The sequence below is a fragment of the Muntiacus reevesi genome, chromosome 9, assembly GCF_963930625.1.
Source record: "Muntiacus reevesi chromosome 9, mMunRee1.1, whole genome shotgun sequence".
Lineage (NCBI taxonomy): Eukaryota > Metazoa > Chordata > Mammalia > Artiodactyla > Cervidae > Muntiacus > Muntiacus reevesi.
In genome coordinates this window covers 69,084,515-69,101,218 of record NC_089257.1, presented here as the reverse complement: position 1 = coordinate 69,101,218, position 16,704 = coordinate 69,084,515, and the positions used below count along the sequence as shown (strand labels likewise).

At 37.1% G+C, this 16,704-nt stretch overlaps 2 protein-coding genes across 3 annotated transcripts in view; one reads left to right on the top strand and one right to left on the bottom strand.

Moving 5' to 3' along the window:
- Window positions 1-5,242, bottom strand: part of IL18 (interleukin 18) — a 29,511-nt gene extending 24,269 nt beyond the window's left edge. For both annotated transcript variants that reach the window (XM_065944886.1, XM_065944887.1), the window contains exon 1: window positions 5,075-5,242. The gene's annotated coding sequence lies outside the window, so the exon portion shown is untranslated. The remainder of the gene's footprint in view (window positions 1-5,074) is intronic.
- Window positions 5,243-8,365: 3,123 nt separating this feature from the next.
- TEX12 (testis expressed 12) lies at window positions 8,366-12,761 on the top strand. The gene is made up of 5 exons (XM_065945629.1): window positions 8,366-8,486; window positions 10,481-10,559; window positions 11,278-11,389; window positions 11,480-11,531; window positions 12,298-12,761. The coding sequence occupies exons 2-5, from the start codon at window positions 10,497-10,499 to the stop codon at window positions 12,440-12,442; spliced, it is 372 nt and encodes a 123-aa protein (XP_065801701.1). The 5' UTR covers window positions 8,366-8,486; window positions 10,481-10,496; the 3' UTR covers window positions 12,443-12,761.
- Window positions 12,762-16,704: the final 3,943 nt, after the last annotated feature.

Below are 16,704 nucleotides of genomic sequence, written 5' to 3'. Positions count from 1 at the left end.
TAAATGCTTGCTGAATGAATGAATAAATATCTAAAATTATAATAAAAATAATGCCACAATAACCTGTTTGTCTCAAGAGCTTCTGAGATGTTTAAAGAATAGCCTCACTTACAATATGCCAACATGAAAGCAGATATTTTTACCAGGTAGAAGAGACACTTCTATGTGGCAATAGTGTCAGCAGTTCACAATTCACTTGGCCTACCAGCTTTGAAATTGTCATTCTAAATAAACTATTTAATTTGGAGTTCATATATTTCACTGTGAGATTATAATCTCATATATAGCATTTTCAAACTATAAATGAGATTAATATTTTTATTTTAAATTAGTTTGATTCTGACTAGTTCAATTCAAATAAATGCAATTTGCAGTGTAGTTAAGTTTGCCAAAAGCTTGAAAAGAAGAGTAGGCAAAAGAACTTGAACTTTTTTTCTGAAAAGTACTTATTTCCAATAGAAGAAAGACATGGTGAATTTTATGTTTCAAAGAGCTCTCTCTGGCACCAGTATAGAAAATGGATTTGATGAGATATTAATAAATTTTGACAGAGACCAGAAAACAGCTGCAGAAACAATTTGAACAAGTTAAGAGTTGATGAATCTACAAACTAAGGCAATGGCTGCAGGCATGATTCAAGAGAGACTAAATGGCATTTTTTAGCTGATTAGTTGCGAGTCAAATGGAAAAAGGAGGAACTGAGGATGACTTCAAAGTTTCTGGCTTGGGCAATTTGTTGAGTGATTACCTCATTAAAAAAACAGAATGAAAGACAGGCTTGAGGAGAAAATTATTAAATCAGTTTTGCAAATCTAAGAGATAAGAATCATGGAAGTCAAAAAGCAAAGGAACTTCAACAAGAAGGAACTGGTTGGAGTAAGAAGCTGCAGAGTCCATAATTTAGATACAAGCTTAAACTTGATTGAATTTGGCAATTAGAAAATTTTGATAACAGTAGAACAGTTTAGGAAAAGTGGAGGAAGGAAAGGCAAGTGGACAAAGACTAGAACAGAATGGGATGAAAAAAAGTAAAGACATTGAATATAAACTGCTCTTTTAGGAAGTTTAACTATAAAGAGAGAGGGTGGCAGTTACTGGGGGATATATAACTTGCAAATTACAATTTCTGGCTCCAGATCCATAGTCCCAACTGTGTGATGTACTAATGAATTACCTTCTCAAGTATGTCCAAATAACCTGTCCCAAACTGAAACCTGGGCTTCCCAGGTGGCAGAGTGGTAAAGAATCTGCCTACCAATGCAGGAGACACAAGAGATGCGGGTTTAATCCCTGGGTTGAAGATTCCCTGGAGTTGGAAATGGCAACCTGCTCTACTATTCTTGCCTGGAAAATTCTGTGGACAGAGGAGCCTGGGAGGAGTCCATAAGGTTACAAAGAGTTGGACATGAACGACCTACCCAACCAAACTGAAATCTGGGAGTTCTTCTCAATTCCTTTGTTTAACCTTCTCCTGTCTCAAAAATACCATAGATTATAACTCAGAAATGTGCCTAGAATTTGGTGTCTCCTCTCCATCTCCACCAGCATTATTTTAAATCTAGCCCTTGTCATTTCTCATATCTTCTATTTTAATTTCCTCTCCTTACTTTTCTTCCTTTCAGACTCTCCCTCATTCCACTGTTTAGCCAGTTATTTCCCCTCAGGCCAAAATTTCCCCTCCCTTTTTTGCCTGCCAAACCCTTCTTCACTGTTTATCCTTTAAATCATAGCTCAAACATTTCCTCCCAGAAAACTGACTCCTCCACACTTAGCTAATCCTTCTCTCATCAGTGCCCACAACCCCCTCCCTTGTGTTCATGCCTGTAGAATAGTTCTTATTACCCTGAATTAAGATTACTTTGATTACAAATAGGTCCACCCACCTTCAATCTGAGTTTATTTAAGACCATGAGATGCCTTCTGGGTTTTGAATCTTCAACACCTGGAAAGAGCTTATCACACAGTAGGAACTCAAAAAATGTTAAATAAATGTTTGCTATGATAAACCTTGTTGCCATGACAACACTGTGTAAAGAGACTGGTAGAAAATTTTTTCTATCTTAAAACTTTAACTCTGGGGCTTCCCTGGTGGTCCAGTGGTTAAGAATCCACCTTGCAATGCAGGGGACATGGGTTTGATCCCTGATCAGGGAATGAAGATCCCACAGACTGCATAGTAACAAAATCCGCGTGCCACAACTGCTGATCCCATGCTTCAGAGCCCCAAGAAACTAAAACCAGACACAGCCAAAAAAAAAAAAAAAAAAAAAGAAACAAAAAAAACATAAACTCCATCCGAAAGCCACTAAGAAAGGGAAAGAACAGGGAAGTCTGAAGACAAATTTTTAAAAATGAAATTTCTCAAATATTCTTCTTCTTTTTTTCTCTAGTATTAATAGTTTTACTTTCTCTTTTATTTCATGCAAGTGTTTATTTTGAATTCTTTATTTTCTTAGCACTTTTTTTGGTTAGATCTTAAAACATCTAGATTACAAGTATTGTGTTCCTCTTCCTCTCCCACTGCCCCCAGCTTTCCTCTTTTCCTTCCTCATCCATGTTCCTTTGCTTTCTTTAATCTATAAAAATTATAGGTCCCATCAGATAAAAATGCTTTGAATATTTCAGGCTAAGATTCTGAGACTATTAACTTTTTCTTTTTAAAGAGTTATAAACTACTCCAGACAGATCCTTTCAGGAATATGCAGGAATAATTGATTCTTTGCATCAATAAGAAGTTTCACTTATACAAGCCTTGGAAACTAGCCAGATGCTAATGAATGGTAGAAAATCATTCATCTAACATAAATGGTGATTAAACCACATATGTTCCAATCTTTTCTGGGGTAAACCATTTAATTCCGAGGGCCTCAGTTTCCTCATTTGGACAAGAGAGTGTTGAATGGTCAGTATTTGAGTTTTTGTTTTTACCTCCAGCTCCAGCATTCTATAATTCTAGATTCTAGTTAAGGTGGCAGAGAAAGAGCCATTTATATGTGGCAAACACCCTAATAACCACTTCCTCATAATTCAAAGACAATACAAACCAATGGAATATTTATTATATAACCAGCTTTATTAAGCCACTGGGAATTTAAAAACATACTATCAGATTAAAAGTCAAAATGTCTTGAAATTGAAAAGCAATAATGATTATGTTTACCTTTGCTGTGGAATTCCAATTCTGTGGAATAGGTACAGGATGAAATGAGGAAGCAGGTTACCTAACTAATTCCCTAAAATCAGGTAGGTAATCATCTTGACAGCAACAAGGTCAGAATTGAACTCTTCAGTTCTATAAGTCATTTTGTCCTTCAAAATTTTGCCATCTTATGAAGGTAAGTATGTAGGCATGGTAGAGGTGGGGAGTGGAAGAAGACTCAGGTAAAAATTTGGGTAGATATTAAATGATAAAAGGTGTACAGTATATAATCAACTGTTAAACACAGGCTCAAAGCAAGAAGCCAAAATGGAACTGCTGGATTGACCTTGTGTGAAAAGGAGAATTGAATTTAATCCTGATTGCTTGATTGAAGAGATGGAGTACATGGGAGAGCATTTAGGTGATAATTAACACCATACTGTGGTGAGAGGTGGGCTGAACGGTGCTATTTTTTTTGACTATAAAAAAGAGCTATTTTTTTGACTGTAGTGAAACAATTCTGCTGTCCCGCAGTGAACACAAGGTACAGTGGGTTAGACTATAGAGGGCTTGGAAAAATCACATAGAACATATTTAATCTCACAGGCAATAGGAAAGCAGGTTACTGAGCTGGCAATGACACAACGAAGAAGATTAGAGAGGCTATGAAACTATGATAAGAATTCATGAATGAATTAATGTAAGAATTCATAATATTTACATAGGGATATTATGGACAAGCCAGATTTAAAAAGATATTTTGAAGGAAGATTTAATAGAATTTGAGATAGCTGCATGCAGGCATGGGCTTCCCGGTAGCTCAGATGGTAGACAGTCTGCCTGCAATTTAGGAGACCAGGGTTTGATCCCGGGGTTGAGAAGATCCCCTGGAGAAGAGAATGGCAACCCACTCCAGTATTCTTGCCTGGAGAATTCCAAGGGCAGAGGAGTTTGATGGGCTACAGTCTATGGGGTTGCAAAGAGTCGGACACAACTGAGCAACTAACACACACACACACATGGCATAAAGAATTTAAGTGTCCTATTTTTTGTTATGAATGCTTCCAAATTAAGATATTATTCATCCCTTTCCTTGCTGTGAAATAAAATTCTCCTGGGGAACACTATAATATTGTCCAATGTAGCCCAGCATAAGGGTGCCGATGCAGATTCCATCAAGATTTTGTATTAATTTTTTGTTTGCTTTTAAAATAGTTGATTCAGAGTTGAGACTCCCTTTAAAGAGAAGCTTATTTATTTTAACATTCTAAAGCAGCGATTCTTGGGGGTTCATGAGGTCAAAGAAATTTTCATAATAATTCTAAGATGTAATTTGTCATTTTCACTTTTGTAAGTGTACAAGCGGCTACACTTTGTGTGATATTGCATAGACTGAATGCAGAAGCAGATGAGAATACGCCTGTTTTTTTTAATTAGGCCAGATGTTAAAGAGATTTGTAAAAATGAAAACAATTTCACTCTTCACAGGAGATTTTTTTGCAATATATAGTTATCCATAATTTAAAATGCTATTTAGTTATTTATGCTAATATGTCATGTGCCTATTGTTATCTTCAAATAAACAGGTCATTATTTTTTATCTTTCTCAGTTTTAATTTCTAACATAGCAAATGACAGTAATACAATAAATAACCCAGAGAAACAAAAATTCTTCAGGATCCTCAATCATTTTTAGGAGTATAAAGGGGTCATGGGATCAAGAACATTTCCTCTAAAGTGATACTCTCCAAGAGTGGCTAAAAGAGAGAAAGATTTTCCTCTGACTGTGCTATCTATGTTCCTTATGTTGTTACCAACTAGTCTCACATCATAGTGATGTGAGAGAAGTTAAATTCCTCTCAATCGCCTTTCTATCTTATCACTTACTTATCTCCATGCTTGAGTTTCTAAATAGCAAGTAATGATATTTCTTACCTGTGCTCAATAGCTTCCTAGGAGAGGAAAGGTGATCTGAAAGGTTTGAGGTCCCTTTCTTTTCTTTGTAGAAGACGGCAGCCCCGTCAGCAGCCGAAGCAGGCAGCCAGCAGCGCTGAAAGCATCTGGGAGCAGAACTGCCCGTTCGGATCCGACAGCCGTCTGGGAAGGAGGGGGCCTAGCGCTGGGGAGAAAGGAGGAAGAAGGTGGAGGGAGGAGACTGTTCTGACACGCCTAGGGACCCGCCTTCAAACGTGGGCTCTTTCCTAAGGCAGTGAAACCTGAAACAAAGTGTCAGAGAATAAGGATATGAAATCACGTTAATGAAATCACTTCTTCTGTTGCAGTTCTGGCCCTTCAAAGTTTGTACATCTTTCCGAAGTACACCCAAACACTTAAAAAAAAAAAAAAAAAAAGCACCTGCTTGGTCAAATCAGAAGCGTTTTTCTCACATTAATTTTTCTCTTTTGAGACTTTCTATTCAGGCTTCAGCACATTTTCTCATCTAACTGTGCTGAATACCATGGGATGGCAGAAGCGGAACAAGACTTAGCAACTGAACAGTGCTGAATAATCAGCCCTACTAGGGTAAGTCCTGTAATGTAATCACCCCACCTAAAATGAAACTGGTAAAGAGCAGAGTGCTACTATCACAGCCTTGGAAATAACTAACAGAAACAAAGTTTCTTAGCTAATTTTCTCTTGAACATCTGCTAAATTGTATTACCTTGCTAGCTAGGGAATTAGCACAGTGATTTTTTTGTTTGTTTGTTTTCACTTTTTTTTTTTGGCCAGTTCAGAGACTGTATGGAAATAGGGGTTCTAGAATTAGGAAACAAAACGTTTATAAAAACAGCTAGTTGAGGTGTTTTTGTTGTTGTTGCTTGTGTGTTTTTTAAATTGTCAACAAGATAGGGTTTTCATTTCATAACGTCCAAGAAACATTATGTCCATAGCAGTGATTACAAAGGAAGTCTAAGATAGGATGGCTGAGGGTGGTTGGTACAGTGGTTATCCAAAGGGAAAAAAAGCACACTTAAGAAATCAACGCAATATTGTAAAGCAGTTATTCTCCAATTAAAAATAAACAATAAAAAAAGTGCATGATGGGACTTCGTTGGTGGTTCCGTGGTTAGGAATCTGCTTGCCCATGCAGGAACATGGGTTTAATCCCTGGTCTAGGAAGATTCCACATGCCCTGAGGTAACGAAGCCTGTGCACACAGCTACTGAGGTCAGGCACCCTAGAGCCAGTGCTGGCAATGAGAAAAGCCACTGCAACAAGAAGCCCATGCACTGTGACTACAGAGGAACCTGCGGTTGCTACAGCTAGAGAAAGTCTGCACGCAGCAATGAAGACTCAGCACAGCCATAAATACATAAATAATTTTTAAAAACTTAAAGTGCATTACTAAAAGTGATGACAAGTTTCAGCCTCTGTGTTGTTCAGTTGGGTCAATTAGCACAAAAGCATTAAGTAGAGTCAAACTGTGATTTAAATAAGCAGAACACCAAGCAAGTTAATTTTAAATGGCCCATTGCCAATTATTTCTCTCCAGTTGTAAAAGTGCATAATGCATAATTTACCCATTTCTTACTTTTGGGACAAACATTTTTTTCTTTTACATAGAGCAACCCAAATGTGTCTATGTCCTACCTACTGCATAGGGTTGTTTGTGAAAATTAAATGAGAGGATGATAGCTCTTTGAATATTTTAAAGTGCTGGACAATTATAACCCTCTGCACCCTCACATTTACTCTCACTTATGTATTTTATATAATGAAAAAAAAAGAAAACGTCCATGGTATCCTCTTAATCCGATGTAAGCATTTATGTATTAGGTGGGATCATTTTTCTCATCCCAATGTGCTGCAGTCCATGGGTCACAAAGAATTGGTCACAACTGAGTGATTGAACAAAAACACAAAGTTTTCCTGGAAATATTTTAATAAGTACATAACTACCTGTTTGGCTATCATACAATGTGAAGGCTGGGAGAGGAATTAGATCAGTATTTCTCAGACTTTTGGATTTAATGGACCATTAAGAATAATAACAACAGTAATGATAATAATGAAAAGATAAACATTGATTGGATAACTTTATATTTTACCAAGTGAGGGTATTAAAATTTTTTTTTAAATTTTATATTTTTATTTCTTGAGAGGACACTTGAACACCAAAAAATTTAGGACATAGCATCAGAATGACAACGTTTCCCTTTATTTTAATCACAAATATGGAATGTTTCTATATACATTGCTACCAGGCCTCAGATGGTGCTCAGACTCTTTAATAGACTATCAATTGTGTTCAGTTGCACCAACTCTTTTTCAATTCCACCGAGTGTAGCCCTCCAGTCTCCTCTGTCCATAGGATTTTCCAGGCAAGAGTACTCCAGTGGATTGCCATTCAGCTGCACATAATCATGTGGTCCAGTTTTATTGAATGACTTACATTTCACAATAATAGCAACTCAAGTTAAACTGAGTCCCTTTTGCCTAGGAGTTGAAACAATCGGCTTTTTCACAAACGATAAATATATACACACAATACTTACAATTCTTTATAACAGCTAACATTTAAAAAGCCAAGGGAGGTGGGGAACATTAATAATAAGTATATGTCAAGTATAATTTGCTAAGGTGCAAGATTGTTGACCTGGAAGTTACCTGGATTGTCACAGGAAGTGTTACTGACCTTTGTTTTATGAGGTGATATGCTTTTTATTTTCTTTCACAACTGAACATTAAGTGTAGAATGTCTATCTTTTAAGTTGCAGGTCTAAATCACCACATTAAAGCTCCCAATGAGAGTAAATTTCAAATATGTGAGCCACAAACGTTACAAAATATTTTTTGGAAGCTGCCAATTAAGTCGATTAAACTGAACATCAAGAATGGAATTTTCTTTCTTTCTTATTTTTTTTTAAAGAATGGAATTTTCTAAAAAACTATAATTCCCAAAGTTTGTTTGCACCAAAGAAAAGGAGGTGAAGGAACGGATTTCTGGATACAGAAATCTCGGCTTGCTGAGCCATGGAAACTCAGGTTTACACCGTTCTTGCAAACAGACCATCTGCAACAGGATGTTACTTTTACTTGGAAAGTGGTGGTGGTGTCCCACTGTTGTGTTCCCTGTCTGAGGTTTCAAGAGGCTGGGACACACTGCCTTCCTCTGACAGTTCTTCCTTGGTCTTTTTTTGAGGAACCATCCTCAGATCTCCCCCTTCTCTATTCAAGCACTGGGAAGCGAGAGTTTCGCTTCACGGAGACTCCAAGCCGAGAGGCCTGCCGGGAGAAATCCCCTCTCGCTGGAGGCGGCGTGGGCGTGTCACGTGATCTGCGCGCTGCCTGCCGGGAAGGCCAGCGCTGCAGCCTCCTCATTCCCGCGCTTCGGCCTAGGAGGAAGGTATGGCCGCCCGACTGATGTTGGAGTAGGGCAGCGGAGGATGAACGCCCAAAGGGTGTTGACTGCGTGTGAAGCGAGGCAGTGAGAGGGGGATGCTTACCTCGCAGGGTCTCTTGTGGGGCTGAAACGCTAGTGGGGAAGAAAGGGGAAGTGGGGTGGGAGGTGAGAAGCAAGGTATGTGTGGTGGCCTGAGGGCCCCGGTGGGAAGAAAGAGAGGATGAGGAGAAGACGATTGCTTGAGGCCGAGAGGTAGTACTGGGTAATGACGATGGCACCAACGCATCAGGTTGCACAGCCAGGGTTCGGGGCTGTGAAGGGTATTTATTGAAGGCGGAGGCCCAGTCTCTTGAGGAGGTTCAGCTGAGGCCTTAAAGTGAAAGTGGTGAAAGTGTTAGTCGCTCAGACGCGTTGGACTCTTTGTGACCTCATGGACTTTGGCCCCCCAGACTCCTCTCTCCACGGGATTCTCCAGGCAAGAATGCTGGAGTCGGTTGCCGTTTCCTCGTCCAGCTTATCTTCTTGACCCAGGGATGGAACACAGGTTTCCTGAATCGCAGGCAGATTCTTTATCTTCTGAGCCACCAGGGAAGCCCAAAACTGTGACAGAAAAAGCCATCTGTTTTTTTACAGAAGCAGAATTACCTAATTAAAAGAGTTTTGATTTGATATACATGCATGTTCTTTGAATGAGGCGAGAAGTGGTGTAAAAGGAAAAGGGAAGAGAAAGAGGAAGGGAGACGAGAACAAATCTCATGTTGGCTTCCGTGAAACAGTCTCAGACTTCCCAAGGCAAAGCAAGCACTACGGTGCATGTGTTTTTTTTTTTAACAAATTAATGTTATAGCGCTTAAGTTTACATATTAGAAAGATACTGACAGCAATGTAGAAGCACAGTTTGGAGTTTGCCAAACAGACATCTTTATTGTTTGTTGCTGCTGTCTTTCTGTCATATATATGATTCTTAAATATGACTAAGCAAACAAGATTCATTACAATATTCCAGGTCCACATAGTTTCTCAAAAAGCAAGCAAATTGATAACTTGAGTGTTGACAGGAATTCTCATCTATTAAGATGAAGAGATTATATTACTCTAGGTTTCAACATTTTCCAAGTTTAATCTTTCAGGCTCACAGGATAGTTATCTTCAGAATTTTTGGGAAAGCAATTTAAAACTAAAGTTTAATGCTATATGAAGGTAAGATAGGACGGTAGAAAGAGAAGTCTATTTTAGACTAGAAAAGATCTTGGTTCTTCTAGTCTGGCCTAGTTTTACATGTTTGCATTTGGTCAGCTATCTCTGCCTGTTTTTTCACATCTGTAAAACTGAGATTGAATTAGGTGAACTATAGGATTTTTTGGGCTTCCCTGGTGGCTCAGTGGTAAAGAATCTGCCTGCCAATGAAGGAGGTGCGAGTTTGATCTGTGGGTCAAACATCAAACTGTGGGTTCAGAAGATCCCCTGGAGAAGGCAATGGAAACCCACTCCAGTATTCTTCCCCGGAAATCCCATGGACAGAGGAGCCTGGCTGGCTACAGTCTCAGACATGAGTTAGCGACTAAACATCCAATCAGCAAGATTTGTTTTAACATTAAGATTTTGTGAAGGCAGAAAAATCTTTAATGAATCCTGAAACAAAGTAGAAAGTGCCAAAAGAGACTAATTTGATTGTAGAGAGAGTAGCAGGAAATCACTGGACTGGTAGGCTGGCCCCAGGTGCTCTACCACACAATTTGAACTTTTTCTGGAGCAGTGAGTGGTCAAGGAAAGGGTCTTTTGAGTGTAGGAATGCAGTAATCAGAGTTTTGAAAGATTGCCCAAACAGCAATTGGTAGGATAGAACAGAGGAGGGATAATTTGAGTAATTTAGGTAAGTGATGAATAATGAGAGCCTAAACTAACAGTGACAGGAGGAGTGGAAAGACAGGGAAGGATTCAAGAGAACTGTATTGTGGAGTTTGCACTTAAAATTGGCATTACTCTAAACTTTGCAGTTCCTGCCTCCAGAATATGATGGCAAGTCACCTTGTAAAACCTGATACTAGAAATTGCAAGAGACCAAGAGAGTTAGAGGTAATCTTTATGCTTGTGAAGCTTTTCTCTTTTATATACTTCTCAAATTTCTTCATTTAAGATAATTCTGTTGATAAATGGAATTTAATGCCTTCATATTCCCAGAGCTGGTGTTGTCCCAGCAGGAACTATGTTGATTCCAGCAGCCTTTTCACTAAGTATAGGCTTCCAGGAAACTAGTGGGAGGTTTCTTTGTGGTAATTTGTGATCTAGAGACAGAAGTGGGTTCATGCCTTTTGATATGTAGGACTTTAAATAATCATTTTGATATATATTAATAAATAGGATACTTGGGTACTGTACCTACTGATATTTTTTGAAAAAGAGTACTATATCCTGCCATTTTTCACTGCTGCCCCTACCAATTGATCTGTTTACATTTGAGACATTATTTGTTCCCTTAAAGATTATGTTAGCTTGCAAAAATTTGCAAGCATATGGCTATTACCCAAATGAAAGTTTTGCTCGTTTGCTATGGCAGCATCTGCTGGCTCAAGATACAGGAAACTTTTTCATCAGGGAATTAATAGCATTTTCAAAGTCTAACGTAAACTTACAATAAAATGAACAAGTGATTATTGGGCCTAAATTTCCAGCATGCTTGCTTTTTTCTGAAAGAAGTTTTATTTGCTTTTTTTTTTTTTTTTTTTTTACAAAATGTATATATCTTAAGGATCTTATTAACTGTTTGCCTATTTCCTTTACTTTCTTCTATTAGCCTCAAATGCCAGATAGTCCACAGCTGTCCTCTCTTGGAAAATCAGATTCTTCTTTGTCTGAAAGCTCTGGACTATTTTATAAAGATGAAGCCCTGGAGAAAGACTTGAATGGTGATGTGTAAAGTGCTTATATTTCTATATGTTGATTTTGTGATATGGAAGCTTTATTATAGTTCATAACTTAGTGATTTTTTTAAACAGATATGAGCAAGGAAATTAATCTAATGCTGTCAACATATGCAAAGATCTTAAGGCAAGTACTTATGGTATATTCTTTTGAGTCTTTATTTTAGATATAGAAGTTTCCTTCTGGAAGCTCCATGATGGGAAGTTTAGCTCAGGGTCTAAAAAACTTATCTGGTAATTATTATTTTTAGATTTTTTATTTTACCTGTTTCTTAGATTAGCTGGTTATTTTCAAAGACTAACTTTTCCACTAAATATCCTTTATTTTGATACTCTCAGAGCTGAAATGAGGCTGGATATATTTTGTTTTCTAATTAGATGATAAAACACTTAAAATTTTATGAAAAAATTTTCAGAAAAATACCGTTTGGTGAAGTTAACCATAATAATAGAGTGATACTGAAGATAAAGCAAATATTTATATTTATTAAATATTAAACATTATCAATATATATTTGAAGTCTGAATTTAAGAATTCTGTTGACCTGAAACTATCATGTTTTATAAGGTGTTTTTTGAAGAACTACTGGGCAGTCACTGTATTTAAAATTAATGGTTTGTGTGACTGTTAAAATAATGTATGTAGTTTAATATTAGAATTACAATGCATAAGATACACATTCTGCTGTGTCAAGGGACTTTGAATAGTCAAAAATATTTGTGGAACTAATTTAACATATTGAGCAGTGTTGGTAAATTAATGAAGCCGACTACTGTACAAAGCCATTTAAATGAAATAGCTAACAAATATAACATAATAAAGCCCATCACTTGGATGGTGTGTTTAGGTATTATGACTATTTGGTTTAACATAAAACCTTTTTTTCCCTTAGTGAGAGAGCAGCAGTAGATGCATCTTACATTGACGAGATAGATGGACTCTTCAAAGAAGCCAGTACTATTGAAAACTTTCTAATACAGAAAAGAGAGCTCCTGAGACAGAGGCTTACAGTGATTGCAAACACACTACACAGATAGAACTGTGTACTTAAAATAAGCTGAGAATTTAAGCTCATTATTGTTTTAATGAAAGAATGACATTTGTGCTCAATGTGCTCTAGTTGTTAAAAAAAAAAAAGTATACCTTAAATGTAGAAGGGGAAACTTCTTAAATTTCTTTTCTAGATTTAAAAGCATTAAGATGGACATTAATATGAAGTATGTAGCCTTTCTTTTGAAGTCTGATATTTGGCATATTTTGTAAAAGTGTAAACTTTAAATTTTTTCCTAAACATCCTAGCCTTTCTTAAATTTCTAAAAGAAGACTCAGTGGATTAATTTGATAATATTTAACAATATTGTACTTTTTCTTTTAGAATATTTTGTTTAAATAGTAGATAGAGATTTAAGGTGTCTTTCATGGTTAGCATTGAAAAGAAATTAAAACCCAAAAGTAATCTGTCCAGTTTCTCAATATGTAAACTGTGCTATTGCTATTTAATATTACCATTTGATTATTTTCACTAATATTATTATACAATGTTAATAAAAATTTGTTTTATTATCATGTTGTTTTTATTATCATATGTTGGAGAAGGAAATGACAACCCACTCCAGTATTCTTCTCTGGAAAATCTGATGGACAGAGGAGCCTGGTGGGCTATAGTTCACGGAGTCACAAAGAGTTGGACACGACTGAGTGACTGAGCACAATAAAAATTTGGCTTCAAATTTTTATCTTGTGGTAAAATAAAAACTAGAAATTTCTAACTAGAACTTTATATGAATTGACTTTTTTACACATTAACAGTATCAGTGGTGCAGTTAATGAAGTATATTTAGAAGCCTTAGCAAGCTATTGGTATGGGATAAAGATTAGTGGTCCAAAAGTAAAGAGATTGGTTAAACAAGTCAGCCTTAGTGAGTCATTTCAGTCCTGTTATATTCAGGAATTGAATTTGGACTAGGAAATCTCTAATATTTTTCTAGCAAAAAATCCTCCCTTTGAGGAGAGTTTGGGGAGAATGGATACATGTATATCTGTGGCTCAGTTCCTTCACTGTTCCCCTGAAACTCACATTATTAATCAGCTATACTCCAATACAAAACAAAAAGTGTTTTTTAAAAAAATCTTTACTTTGTTGGAAGGTACTACGACTTTAATGAAAACTTTTAATATGTTATATATAATTTATATAATAACTAAATTGATCAGATTTTTAAAAATCACAACATTCACTGTTCAATCATATGGATAATTCTATTATGTGTGTATTTTGCCTATATATGTAATCACAAATTTGCATATATATTTAGACAGTACCACAGGGAATTGGTGTTCCTTAGGTGGACAGCATGTTTGCCCTGCTGCCTTCTAAATGTTAAAATCTCATTTCATCAATTACTACCTTAAGGCGTATGTACCATGTAAGATAAATATTCATACAAGAAAGGATTGAAAGGATTGAAAACAGTAATGTAATATTTACTAAGTATATTGGTTACAGTGGAAAACTTATTTGGCTCATAGGCAGATATGTTAATGGCACAGGATAGGTTGGAGGTCAGTAAAGATTAAAAATAGGATTTTAAAAACTAAATGCAACAGGAAGACTACATTTGAGTTGGTTGACAAATCAGCTGGATTTTGAGTTGTTCTGTTGCCTTACAGAGTTCTTTAATGTTTAACTGTGAAAATGACTGCTAGCTTGGGCAGAAGCTAGCAACATTAAGAAATGTTTTTGAGTTATTTTTTCTTAAATATTTATTATTAATGTAAAAGATAAGGCTAGCATTGTTTCAGAGTAGATTTTGATTTCATATTATATTTGTTATACCTTTTTTTTTTCTTTTTACTGTGCCATATGGGATCTTAGTTCCCTGACCAGGGATGAAACCATGCCTCCTGCATAGGAAGTACAGAGGCTTAACCACAGGACGGCCTAGGAAGTTCCAATACTTGTTATATCTTAATAGGTTCACCATTGCTCAGTATCTGGTTCTTCCCTGTGCAGGTTAAATTTGATCATTTCATTGGGGATGTGTTTAAGACTGGGGAATGACTTTTAGTCATAATGTTATTTACCGGTCAGAACAGACACCTCCCAGGGAAGAAGTTCATGAAAGTCTAAATCAGGCTTATTTTTTAATCAAACTTGATATCTTTGGTACCATCCACATGAGAATAATTATCTTAACAACTGGAAATATGCTATTGCAGGAGTATATTTGCCCTTTAATTTATACTTATCACTCATTTCAGTAAAATTTTGTAAGTTTATATGTTATTTTTCAATAATTACAAATCAAAATATATATTGAATTTCTTTATATCATGATCTGCTAGACACTGTAGGGAGTACAGAACTCTTTGTTCTCCCTTCTGACAAGTTTAACCACTCCTTTTCTTTAAATTTTAAATTAATATATTTAATTGGAGGCTAATTACTTGACAATATTATGGTGGTTTTTGCCATACATTGACATGAATCAGCCATGGGTGTACATGTGTTCCCCATCCTGAACCCCCCTCCCACCTCCCTCCCCATCCCATCCCATCCCTCAGGGTCATCCCAGTGCACCAGCCCCGAGCACCTTGTCTCATGTATCAAACCAAGGGCCTTGTCTCATGCATCGAGGGAAGGAGTGGCTTGATGAAATTGATACCCTGGGTCAGCTGACTTAATCAGTGGACAGATCTGAAAGAGGAAAGTTTACAGAGGGAGACCATTACTGGTGGTCAGTATTTCAAGCAGCAACTTATCATAAATAGGGATACTTGTCCTGAAAATGAGACTAAGAGAGATTGTACATGTTTTGAAGCCCCACCCCTCAACTGGGCTGGCGATCTGTTTCATATATGATAATATACATGTTTCAATGCTATTCTCTCAAGTCATCCCACCCTTGCCTTTTCCCACAGAGTCCAAAAGACTGTTCTTTACATCTGTGTCTCTTGCTGTCTCGCATATAGGGTCATTGTTACCATCTTTCTAAATTCCATATATATTCATTAATATACTGTATTGGTATTTTCCTTTCTGATTTACTTCACTCTGTATAATAGGCTCCAGTTTCATCCACCTTATTAGAACTGATTCAAATGCGTTCTTTTTAATGGCTGTAATCACTCCTTTCTTGAAATACACTTACATGTCTTTGCTAGAAGGACATGTTATATCAATGTTAAAAGTATTTCCTGGCACACCAGGAATTCCCTGGTGTTCCAGTGGATAAGAACCCACCTGCCAATGCAGGAGACACGGGTTCAGTCCCTGGTCCAGGAAGATTCCACATGTAACGGAGCAACTAAGCCCATGTGCCACCACTACTGAGCCTACGTACAGGCTGTCACTATTGAAGCTGATGTGCCTAGAGCTTATGTTCCACAACAAGGGAAGTCACCGCAATGAGAAGCCCGTGCACTGCAGCTAGAGAAGGCCATGTGCAACAATGAAGACCCAGTGCAGTCAAATAAATTCTGTGGCACTGCTATTAACTCCTTTTAGTAGGAGTTATTAGAAGGCTTTGGCAAGGGGCTCACAGAGGTAGATTTTGAAATGGGTTTTTGAAAAGGAAAGAAGGAGGGTATTTCAGGCAGGGTAAAGTTTGTTTAAAGGCACAGAAGGATAAAAACACTTGGCAAATCATTTTACTGGACTGAGAATTCACAAAAGGGAATAGTGTATCATCTACACTGCTAGAGAGCAGAATAGAATCTGTTCTCAATTTGTAGCACAGTATTAGGTAGATTGGAGCTCAGAAATATTTGTTATATTAATAAAATGATGTATGGTTATTCATTTTTAAGGGTATACCTTCAGAGGGCTTTATTCATATTAGATTGTTAAGAATGTTTTGTAAATTAAATGACTGGGAAATGAAAGAAGAAATGCTAGAAGGTCAGAGAGACAAAGGATGAAAGGTAGATTGTGGTCAGATTGTAGAGTCTTGTTGACAGATTAAATTTGGACTTTATTCTGTAAAGGAAATCTGAATCATTAAGAGGGAAGGAGTGGCACGATGAAATTGATACCCTGGGTCAGCTGACTTGATCAGTGGACAGATTTGAAAGAGGAAAGTTTAGAGAGGGAGACCACTATTGGTGGTGCAATTTCAGTATTTCAAGCAGCAACTTATCATAAACAGGTTGTAGGGATACTTGTCCTGAGAATGAAACTAAGAGAGACTGTACATGTTTTGAAGCCCCACCCCTCAATCCCCAACCCCACCCCCTCCTATTCTGTCAGTGAGCCAGGGACAGCCCAGGAAGTGAGCTTTTGACTGCCAGTCAGCGTGAG

Bases quoted from the DNA above. Each gene is read 5' to 3' on its own strand.
- TEX12 (XM_065945629.1), top strand. From the start codon at position 10,497: ATGATGGCAAGTCACCTTGTAAAACCTGATACTAGAAATTGCAAGAGA. The intron at 10,560-11,277 runs GTAATCTTTATG...TTCTTCTATTAG, and splicing joins AGAGACCAAGAGAGTTAGAG to CCTCAAATGCCAGATAGTCC. The intron at 11,390-11,479 runs GTGATGTGTAAA...TTTTTTAAACAG, and splicing joins CCTGGAGAAAGACTTGAATG to ATATGAGCAAGGAAATTAAT.